Raw genomic sequence first — 12,157 nt, 5'->3', positions numbered from 1 at the left:
TGTCCTGTGCCTGGCAATTATCATACAGAAATGAAAATTTGTATTTACACAAAAATCTATATGCACGTTTTCAGGAGTTTATGTGTATAGTAGTGAAACACTGGAAATAACTCTAATGAGTTCAGGCAGACAGAGGATGAACAAACACTCAGACACAAAGATTGTTCACTTCTCAGCAGCAGGAATGAAAAGAAGGTACGTTCGTACCACATCATGGTCAATGCCAAATACTTCCTGCTCAGTGAAAATGCAAGCAGAGGCAAAAGCATTTAGAATCCTATTCCATGTATATAACATTCTGGAAAAGGGCAACGTGCATGTGCACAGCCTGGTTGCCTGGTGATGGGGTTGATGGGAGTGGTAACAGATAAAGACTCAACAGGTGAGAAGGCTGGGAAGGTCCTGTCTCTTCATTATGTCTGTGATTATGCAACTGTATGAATTAGTCAGTTTCACAGACTTGCACCAAACGTATATTTTTACTTTGTCTGTAATTTAAACTTAATGTGTACATGAATTAAAGAATATATATTTAACTAACTGTCAAAGAAGAAAGTCATTGCAGTTCCCCTGGGAACTGCAAGATCAACTTGCTTACTTAAAAATAATTTCAGTTAGATTGTAAATGAGTTTGTTTTTCCCCAGAGGTTGATTTTGTTTGTGGTAGACATTCTTATGCACCTGGCAAATACAGGCTACAGAGACTATGAAAATATTACAACAAAATGGATGGAACTGCAGGGTGTTATGCTAAGTCAGAAGAAGAAAGAAATACCACATGGTATTCACTATTTGAGGAATATAGCAAAACAAAATAAAGGGTTAGACAAAAACAAACCATGGAACTTTAACTGTGAATGAGATTATAATATGGGGAGGGGAGGGACACAATAAATGATGGTGGAGAACTATGGATGCTTTGCTCTTTGTCATGTGGTGGTAAACACATGTGAGGAGGTATGATCCCCTGCCTCTCAATCATATATGGTATTGTAAACCATTGTGACCTCAATAAAAATAATCAAAGAAATAATTTTGTCCAACCCTTATGAAATAGAATTAAAACAATAATATTAGGAAGCTCTAATATAAAGTTTTCTGAAGTTGCTTACATAAATAATTTTCTATAATTTCATTTTATCAAGAACATTCTTAATAGATTCAATTATGGTTTTGGTTGTTACATTGAATAGACCATGCATATTACTAATTTATTCATTTGGAAGTTTATTCTTTAGGTATTGAACACTGATGAGAGATGTATTTTCAAATAGTATACCTAAACAAAGTATATTTTAGAGTAATACAAAAAGTGTCTGTAAGTATATCAACTAACCAACTGAAGTGTGGATGTCTAAATTTATATTTATTTGGTAGCTGTGGCAACCAGAAAATATTTATTCTTAAACTGATCACACCACTTTTTTAAAAAACAATTTTTTCAGTGCTGCAATCACATCCTTGTTCCGAAGACTGTATATCAGGGGATTAAACATTGGAGTCACTACGGTGTAGAAAAGAGAGAGCAGTTTGTCAGTTCCTGCAGAGTGGCTGGATTTGGGCCTTAAATGGGTGATGGAAGCAGATCCAAAGAATAAAACCACAACTAAGATATGGGAAGAACAGGTGGAGAAGGCTTTGAATCGACTAGTAGCTGAGGGTAATTTTAGAATGGTAGAAATGATTTTGACATAAGAACCAACTATCAGTAGAAAGGGGATTGTGGCAAACAGCAGAGAAACTAAGTAGACACACAGCTCATTAAGTGAAGTGTCCCCACAGGCTACCTTGATCAATGGGGGGAGGTCACAAAAGAAGTGGTTGATTTGGTTGGAATTACAGAAATGCAAAGAGAAAATCTGCCATGTTTGTCCTATCTGGACTGGGATTCCAATGACCCAGGTACTAATCGCCAACTGGACACACATCTTGTGGTTCATGACCACAGGATAGTGCAAAGGGTTACAAATGGCCACGAAGCGGTCATAGGCCATCACGGCCAGCAGGAAGCACTCAGTGGCTCCAAAAATAAGGAAGAACAATTGAGTGGCACATCCCAGTCTAGAAATGGTTCTATCCTGAGTCCACAGGTTCTTCAGAATCCTAGGAAGGATGACTGACACATAACAGATTTCCAATGAGGAAAAGTTTGCCAGGAAGAAATACGTGGGTTTCTGCAGTGCAGTCAGTCATGGTTACTGTGATGATGAGACTATTTCCAAGTAAGATAATCATGTAAGTGATGGCAAACAGCCCAAATAATAATCCTTGCAGTTTTGGAAGGTCAGAAAATCCCAGGAGTACAAATTGTGTCACAGAGGAAACATTGCCTTCCACTTTCATCTTGTCAAAGGGCATCTGTAAAATGGCATAATAGTGATTTCAAGTTAATTGTCAATCTTTTGATTTGTGTCCTAATGTATAATAAGTTAAGGATAGCATGGCACACAATTTCCTGTTAACAAAGAAAATCATGATAGGTGTCCAAAAGATGTGAAATTAATTTTTCATTATTATTAAATAGACATATAAGAAAAAATTCCCTCATTCATTTTCTTGCTTATGGTCATCTTATTTCTTTGTTTTTGAAGAAAGATATGTTAATGGACACAGGATGATATTCCATTGCTTTCAAATTTATTAACCATTAGTTTATCATACTAATACTCCTCTAGTTCACATGTTTTTAAGTTCTCCTTTCAATCTGCTTTTATAATTATCAATTTAAATCTAATTTTATTACACATGTAAAAATAAAATTTTATTACATGTGTAATAAAATTTGCAAATCATATAAAATATTTTTTTAGAATGCACTTCATTTTAAAAGTGATGAACTTCTTGTGCTTCTTTGAATATCCACAGACTTTTTCTTTATAAAAATTCACTCATAAACAGTAAATATTTTAATTAGTTCTTAAAACTGTACATTTCAATGTAAGGTCCATGAAGCCAGCAGCCATAATATTTATTCAGATTTTGCTGTGGGGAGAAAAAAAAATCTTAAATCATATTCTTGTGCAATGAAAACTGAAAAGATAAAAGGCGAGTTCATCAACATGTATCTTGAAGAAAGCATTTCTCACACATGCAGTCTCACACACTTTCCCTGTAATGTGAGACATCCCCAACCACTCAGCTCTGAAATCTCCTGAAGCTACTACACTGGTACCTGTTGACCCCATTCTGTAGACCTCATATATTCCAGTTAATTTTTGCATGTGTGCTGCACGCGTGTGTGTTCATGTACATGAGTATGTTGCTGTTTGATGGTCAGTCTTTCTTAAATAAATGAAAGTGAGTCAAATTATTTGCTTCTTTTTTTCCGTAATACCCAATATGGAAGTTCTGGTTCCTCCCCAAAATGTAAACCAACTCTCTCCTCCTTCTTCCTGAAGATTAAAAATTGCTTTGAATCTGTCTCTGCCTTTCTCTGTCTTTGTGTGTGTGTGTGTGTGTCTCTTTCTAGAAATATTACTTTTTTAATTTTTATATGCATATTTTTATTAATGACTTACCGTTAGCTAACATCAATGTTTTTTTGTTTTTTTGTTTTTCTCAGGATAGCATTTCTCCACCCGGGTGAGGTCACCATGGTTTTTCCAGAACCAAAGCATCCAGTCTCCAGCAAAATACGTTGTGCTCGCCTACCCATAGATTGACCAAATTTGTTTCCTCCCCCACCTCCCTTATTGTTCTGTCTCACCTTCCCCTTCTGGATGCCTCAGATGTGACGGCAACTTTCAGGGTCAATTTTTTAAAGCGTCAATCATTCCAGGTGAAGTAGCACATAACTTATTTTTTTTTTTTCAGTGTGTGCTAGGAAACTTCCATCTTAGCTTAACTAATTGAAAGACAGTACAAATGACTCACTTTAGCTTTAGACTGTAGACACAACTTGGGCAGGACCTATGTGATCTGTGTAACTAATGGCCATTCTGTGCATTTTCTGTGACTGACAATAAGAAAATTAAATAATAATTTCTTTTACTATCTATGATGTTTCATTTCATTCTACATGTTAAAAATATTTAAACTATGTCCCATAATTATACAATAACTAAAGTTTTTCAAATTGAAAAAGATAACAAATTTAAGGGGACTTTTAATAGAAATACAGATATTTTTGAAAATGACCGTTCTTTGCTTTTGCTAAGCAAAAACAGATAGGTGAAAAGTAATTTGTTATTAATAAAAATAATCATGCTAACTTGCCTGGATTGAGGTTAAGTATAATGCTTACCTCTATCATTGAGTTAAAGACACAGAATGAGAAAGAGCATTTTGATTAGATGCTGGATAATTTAATTTTTTTTAAACAGAGGTTAAAAATCTTCTAACATAGGTTCTATTGTCATAACCATAACAAATCCTGCTCTTTAAATAACAAATATCCTCTACCCTGGGGATCAACTCCTCTCCCATGTCACATTCTATTTTAAATAAACCTTTTGCCTGCTACTCAAGGACTTTAACACAACTGAAAATTGTCTCACCTTACCATCCTTTAGATTGTCAACCAATAGTACTATTTTGTCATCGACAAGAAATGTGAGCATTAAGAATCAGAAATTTATAGTCATTAATTCTGATAGAAGCTAAGGTGTTCTGAAAGAGATGTAAATTAATAATGTCTTAAATTAGTGAGTTCTGTTTCCTTTTTTAAAAATTCAGAAGTTCCAGACTATTGGGGCAGTTATGCTATGTTCAACATGAGTCTTCCATCTCTACATCTACATTAGAATGTAGGCTGTGCCAGCTCCTGTATGGACAAGGAGGAAAGGAACCAAAAGGGGCACTCACTTACTCCCTTTCAATTGTAAGTGCTGAGAACAGCACACAGCAGTTACAGGCACAATCCCGCATATCAAATTTAGTCTCAACTTCACCCTGCTGCACAAGCCACTGGAAATGTTTTCTCACTGATAAAGAAGTGTTTTTTTTTTTTTTTTTAAAGGCAGGTAAATTGATTTTATTAAAATAGAGGCTAACCACCTTCAAACAGATGTTCTGTAAAAACAAACCCTTGGGGCCTCCCCCGTGGCGCAGCAGTTGAGCACTGGGTTGGGAAGCTGCCTGCAGCCTCCGCAGCACCGGTTCGATCCCACCCCCCCCACCCCAGCGGCTGCCCCCCAGCCACCAGAGGAGGGGCCCACATGGTGCTCAGACCTCTCCTGCCACCTGCTGCTCCCCTCAGCAGTGTACTTCGGTCCTTCTGCCTGCTCTGCCCCCCCTCTGGCTCTGGTGAATTCTCTCACCCACCTGCGCTCCTGACTGTACCCAGTTCTTGTATAAATAAATAAATCTTAAAGAAAAAAAAAAAAGACTCTGCTACACTCTTAAAAAAAAAAAAAAAAAAAAAAAAAAAAAAAAAACCCTGTTCGCTAAGTAACATAAGCATTTGCTCAATGGCCTGAGGATGTACCGCTGAAATTGTCCTCAATTGTAAAAACATAGTTTCAGGGAGTTACTGCTTCAAGTTAACAACAAAGGGTGACTTCAGGTTATTTAGGTCTTTTTAGTATAAACCTCTGCAAAAACACAATACACACACACTCACAAAATACTATGAAGCCTAATATTAGGTCTAACTAATAGAAATAAGAAGAGGCTTGTACTTATATATAGATTAATGAAGAGATTTAAGAAACAGCATTTCCATGCATTCAAACTGTCACTACTTAAGGGTTACATATTTATTTACCTATTTAAATTTGTGTCATTTTGTGATTTTGTTTTAATTGAAGTCACCATTATTATAGCATATTCTCATTGGTTTTAATTCTAATACTGAGTAATGATGGTGATTATTATTATTATTATTTTGCAGTTATTTTTTGTTGTTGTTGTTTCTACAGATTTATTTATTTATTTATACAAGCACTGGGTATAGTCAGAAGTGCAGGAGGGTGAGAGAATTCACCAGAGCCAGAGCGGAGAGCAGAGCGGGCAGACTGACAATGTACATTGCTGAGGGGAGCAGTGGGCGGCAGGAGAGGTCTGCGCGCATCTGGGACCCTCGCCTGGAGGCTGGGGATCTAACCGGTGCTGCAGAGGCTGCAGGCAGCTTCACAACCCAGCGCTCAACTTCTACACCACCAGGGAGGTCCGATAGTGATTATTTTTTAGTGACTATTTGGCTTCTGTATCTCTCCTTTGGTAAAACAGAGTCAAGTCTTAAGTGCATTTGCTAGTTAGGTTACTTTATTTTTCCTCTCTGGAGTTTTGGGGATTCTTTAGTTATTCCTCACACATTTCCAATTTGAAGAACAGATGTTTCTGGTTGTTCTCCCAAACTCCTTGAGAGGCAGGAAGGATGGTTCTGTTCAATTAGAAAGTGGCATAGATAAAAAGCTGATCCCAAGGGTAAAGAATATTTCCTAACTTAAACAGCACCAAAGAGTGCGATTTCTAATGACATTAGAGCATATGTTAGATGGTTAACCTCTGTATTAAAGAAAGTAAAGTACCTGCCTTTGGATAAAAACAGCATTTCTTTATCATTCTGTATCTTTTAACACAATTATAAAGGTAAGCATTCCATATTTAAAGGTAAATTTTATCCAAACCAGATTTATTTTTGCGTATATTAGTATATTTTAGATCAAAGAACAGTTGTTTACATGATATTGAAAAGAATTGTTTTGCAGCTATAGTTGATATTTAAAGTCAAATGCATTGATTCAGGTAGCATTTATACCTTTCATCATAAATACAAAACATATTTTGAGAAAAAGCAAAGTTATTTGTAATATAATGGACAAATAAATGAAAGATGATTGCCATCATCATCATCATCATCATCATCAGAATAATCACTATTTCCATCTTAGATATGACCATCTATTAAGTGATTACTACCTGTTAAGTATGTATTTAGTATTTTGTATGTACTTAGTATTTTGTTTGTATTCAATTTAGACATAATATCTCATAAAAATTTCATATATAACAAATCAGGCAGATAGTAATAGGCCTTATTGAAATGGTTTTATTCTACTAGTTTATACCCCTAGTAATAAAAGGATACCTTGTTCAGGGTTAAATTACAAGTTAAATAAATCTGAAAAAGCTAAAGAGATTACAGTTTTCTTTTTTTTTTTTTTTTCATTTTGTCTTTAGTGGTTTGGTGGGAAAAGCCATCTGAATTGCATCATCAATTTTTAATTTTTATTTTTATCTTCAGCTTGATTTAATAGAATTTTTCTGAATACGAACATTATAACACTGAATAAATAAAGTTGATTTAATTAGTACACACTCTCCATATCAGAGAAAGTCAGTATTTCTACCCAAAGACCAGAGAAATAAACAAGAAATATTTGACTAACAACATCTGTGGCTACATTTAGCTAAATTTTATGCAGTGTTTTATTGTTTTAAAGTTTTATGAATAGATGCATCTATAGTTTCCATAAGTCAGAAAAACCTTTAGCTATACTGAAAAATTTGAATAAGATTTTTCTTGGAGTGATATTTTGCCTTGTGGATAAATGGTTTAGTAATTATAAGCTTCTTATTTTCCAAATGGTTAAAATTAAGCATCCTTTTTCACATTTATGAAAAGGGTGTGCCATTTTACAAATAAAATGTGGGGTTAAAAATGATTTCAGTAGATGTAGGCATATTCTTAGCAAATTATGTCGCTGGGATTATTTTTCTACTGTTTTCTGGCACTGTTGTAGCAATTTGTCCATCAAATGTACTTCTCCACTTGAAAAGAAGGGAATGATTTACCGAAGGAAGGAAGAATGAGAGAATGCCATGTGCGGAGTGGTAATCTTATAAAGAGAATACAGAGGATGGCAGTTTCTGAGGGCAAAGGTTAACGCCTCAAATGTGGGCAGAAGGTTTAGGAAGATCTAGAAAAATGCAGCAGCTCATTCAACAATTTTAATCACTATCTAAATATTAGACACTACATTGAATTAAATAAATAAAGTGTATTTAAAGATGTTTAGGATGGTATAATGCAAAACTGGCCTGTTTTTACAGTCCTATACATACACAATCACCTTAATAATGTAAGCTATCATCATCATTTCCAGACCAGCTTAGTGAATCTGTTATGGCATTTTTATATTCCCTGGAGTCAAATTTTTATTAGGAAAATTGTTTAATTATGGGACAAATTTGAAATAATGCTAGTAACTTGATATGTAGTTGGAATGTTGTAGATGGCAAAAGAAATTATTCTATAATTCTTTCCTTAGTCACAGAAAATCCTCAAGACCCCCAAGTGTTTATGAATTTTTGATCCTGCTCCATTTGTATCTACATTTTGGTAACTGAAATCTTGACCACTGCCCAAATTTAACACCCTTAGAATTTAGGTACCCGTGTATCTTCTTTGCAGTGAATTAATCTCTATTGGTTTTCACATTATTTAACAGATAATATGGGTGTGGTCTAGTGCATGATGAGGTAGTGGCTATTTCTGCAAGATTGAAAGTAGTGTAATTCCTACATATAGACATACAAACACACATGAACACATACACACAAAGACCCCTTGATCTACACAGGGAGGGAGGTGGAGGGAAGATGTGCATTTTGGGTAGGAATATGTGCTTCCTTATGGGTAGTATTCCAAATCAACAATCAATTTGAATCATTTGTAACTTAGCAGGAAAGTTGGATAGTCACACACCAACATATAACCATACATGAAAACGCACAGACACACACACACACACACACAGAGTGAGAGAGAGAGAGAGAGAACTGAATGGAATTATGAATTTTGCAGAATAGTAGCAATTAGTGATGACATGAATAATGTAGGAAAATCTCAAAGATGAGTTTTTACTACTGTCACATAAGAAATGTGTGAGGGACACAAAATCTAGTTAGAAATACTTCTTGAACATAAATGTGAAATGAACCTGCTTCTCAGTGTTGCATATTCTTACACAGGAAGTCCAATTTATAGAATTTTCTTTTACTCTCTACTGCAAAATCAGAATAAAAGCAGTTACGATGTAAAGCTGTCTGCAGCCTCCACAGTATGGGTTCAATTCCTGGAGGGTCAGGGAGATACCCAAATAGCACAGAAGACCTCTCCTTTCTCACCTGCTGCTCCCTCAGCAGTATATTCTGGTCCATCTGTCTGTTCTGCTCCCCGCTCATTCTCTGGCAAATCCTTTCACCCTCCTGCGCCTCTGGCCTGTACCCCAGTTCTTGTATAAAAATAAATCTTTAAAAAAAAGAATGCCACTTGAAGTTGGTCAATTAAAAAATCAACTATTTGCATCTCTAAAATTATTTTAGATGATTTATAAATTATAGCCTTTGTAATAAATTTAATTTTGAATCGCTAATAAAAGAAAATGGATTGAGAATTGAGGAAAACATGTCAATGACAAGACTGGAACATTGGTGCAATTGAGCAAAATTCATATTTTGCATTTTTGAGTATCCACATGTATAGCAAAGTTATAACCACATAATGTTAAGAAAGAAAGAAATATAATCATGGAGCAGAAAAGATAGATGAAGGGATATTTCTTTTAAAGATACTTTTAATGATAATGACATATGCAAGTCACCAGAAATAGGTATTTTATTATAAGGAACTGGAAATTTGGAAGGGATTCCATTCATAGTTTTAAAATAAGAAAACAAATCCAAGAAAATGAACTAATGTGTTCTTCTGATTAAATCATACATACAGATGAAATATAACGTGATCAAAGCAGAAGACAATGTTTCCATGGTGACTCAGTTTGTACTCTTGGGATTTTCTGACCTTCCAAATGTCCAAGGGTTACTATTTGCCCTGTTCTTCATTGTTTACATGATCATCTTAATTGGAAATAGCCTCATCATCATAGTAACCAGGTTTGACACTGCACTGCAGAAACCCATGTATTTTTTCTTGGCAAATTTTTCCTCATTGGAAATCTGCTTTGTGTCTGTCACTGTCCCTAGGATTTTGAAGAACCTTTGGACTCAGGATAGAACCATTTCTAGACTGGGATGTGCCACCCAAAATTGTTTCTTCATTACTTTGGGAGCCTCTGAGTGTTTCCTGCTGGCCGTGATGTCGTATGACCGCTACGTGGCCATTTGTAACCCTCTGCACTACCCTCTGGTCATGAACCACAAAACGTGTGTCCAGTTGGCTATTGGTGCCTGGGTCACGGGAATCCCACTCCAGATAGGACAAACAAGCCTGATATTTTCTCTGCATTTCTGTGATATCCAAATCAACCACTTCTTCTGTGACATCCCCCCCTTGATCAAGCTGGCCTGTGGGGACACCTCAGTGGCTGAGAAAGCCCTCTTTGCAGCATCAACTGTGTTTGTTGCCATCCCTTTCACGCTGATCCTCATCTCTTATGGCAAAATCATTTCTACCATCCTGAGGTTGCCAACAGCCGGTGGACGGGCCAAAGCCTTCTCCACCTGTTCTTCCCATCTCATAGTTGTGGTTTTATTCTTTGGATCTGGTTGCATCACCTACTTCAAGCCCAAATCCAGTCATTCTGGAGGAACTGACAAACTGCTCTCTCTTTTCTACACTGTAGTGACACCAATGTTTAATCCCTTGATATACAGCCTTCGGAACAAGGATGTGATTGCAGCACTGAGAAAAGCTTTCCTTAAAAAATAGTGTGATAAGTTTAAGTGTAAGGCTTAACTGCTTGCCAGACATTTATCCCATAATCATTTAAAATTTCTGCATTCCACCTTTAAGAAGTTAATCCCTTCTGTTTTGTAATGTACTTTCAGATACTTGTATGTTACCTTAATATTTACCCTTCTTGGATATTCATTGCAATCATTTAATCTGACTTCAATATTCTTTGCAAAACAGTAATCTTGCTACAAAACTACAATAATAATGTACTGCAGAGTCCCACCGAAACTGAAAACAAGTAAATCTGTTAAGACATTTAACTCAAATATAGTGAATGTATAAGAGATTATTTTCCTGGACAATTTTTAAAACTTTGCAATAGAAATGTGTAGCATTTACCACAGCACAGAGACATCACAATGGCAGTTTGATTATGAATATTAGCTGAATAAATGATGAAATGAGTAAGTAAAGAAGTGATTATTTCTATCACCTATCAGAGACCCTGCCAAAATTTAGAGGGTTTAGAGCATCCTTAAACACTGAAAACATGAATTCAATATGCTGTATATCAACATAAAATAACACGTTATAATACCAAATGAAAGCTTATATAAATTTATTTCTCTTTCTAATATATAGAACACTTCTACCTATTTCAATGAAACCATTCAAACAGAATGATTTGCCAATATCTCTATATTCTACTGAAAAAATATGGTACAAAATTAATTTTATTCCAATTATTTTATTTTTTAATAACTGTACTTCAGACAGCTATATTTTTGTGGAAGCTCATATTTTTTACAGAAAGTATCTATGGTGAGAGTGGATTTAGCACACAGATATGTTGAGTCTCAACAAGAAACACCTGAAACTTATTGTAATGTTATAATGCAATGTTACTTAAAAAAATAGTAAAGTATAAAATTAAAGAAAAAGAAAAGAAAAGAAAATATCTGTGAACTTAGAAGAGAAGGAAATATTAGAAGCTATCTTCAGGATTACCCAAAGTGCATACATTTTCATTTACACTGATGTACATAATCTTTCATGTCTTTAGTTCTTACTAGAGTGCTTTATATCATTAATCCTTTGAACTGGCATTACCAAGGAAAGTTTCTATCTGTCCACAAAACCATCTTCCTTGCAATTCCAGATTCTTAAATTAATAATTTACATGAATAGTTTACTTGTGCATCTGAAAAGTTTTGTTAGCGATTCTTTTGGCAAGTCCGCCACTCTGTTGTTTTATTTATAATTTTGTCAATGTGCTTAAGACACTGTCGGCTCCTGTTCTATACTGATATTTTACTTTATCAAACCATTTACATCCTTAACATCCTACAAAAGAACATTTAGAAGTAATAAGTGAATACAGTAATGCTTTAAATTATAAATCAAAATGCACAAATCTGTTGCATTTCTACATACAAACAATGAACTAGAAAGAGATCATGAAAACCATACCATTTATGACAACGTAAAAAGAAAAAAAAATACTTGGGAATAAATCAAACCAAGGTCATGAAAGACTTGTACACTGAAAAGTATAGGAGATTGAAGAAAGGAATT

General features: G+C 35.0%; 2 protein-coding genes across 2 annotated transcripts; one reads left to right on the top strand and one right to left on the bottom strand.

Annotated features, from left to right (window-relative positions):
• Positions 1–1,412: 1,412 nt before the first annotated feature.
• Positions 1,413–2,358, bottom strand: LOC119254431 (olfactory receptor 10AG1-like). Its single transcript, XM_037521530.1, is given in 2 exon segments — positions 1,413–2,184; positions 2,186–2,358. Coding segments are annotated over 2 exon segments (945 nt in total).
• A 7,306-nt stretch (positions 2,359–9,664) lies between these two features.
• On the top strand, positions 9,665–10,615 carry LOC119254430 (olfactory receptor 10AG1-like). Its single transcript, XM_037521528.1, has one exon. The coding sequence runs from the start codon at positions 9,674–9,676 to the stop codon at positions 10,613–10,615; it is 942 nt and encodes a 313-aa protein (XP_037377425.1). The 5' UTR covers positions 9,665–9,673.
• The last annotated feature ends 1,542 nt before the right edge of the window (positions 10,616–12,157 follow it).

This window comes from Talpa occidentalis, unplaced genomic scaffold (genome assembly GCF_014898055.3).
Source record: "Talpa occidentalis isolate TD23 unplaced genomic scaffold, MPIMG_talOcc4v2.1 talOcc4.3, whole genome shotgun sequence".
NCBI lineage: Eukaryota > Metazoa > Chordata > Mammalia > Eulipotyphla > Talpidae > Talpa > Talpa occidentalis.
Note: the sequence above shows the minus strand (reverse complement) of the source record. Positions and strands in the feature narration are given on the sequence as shown.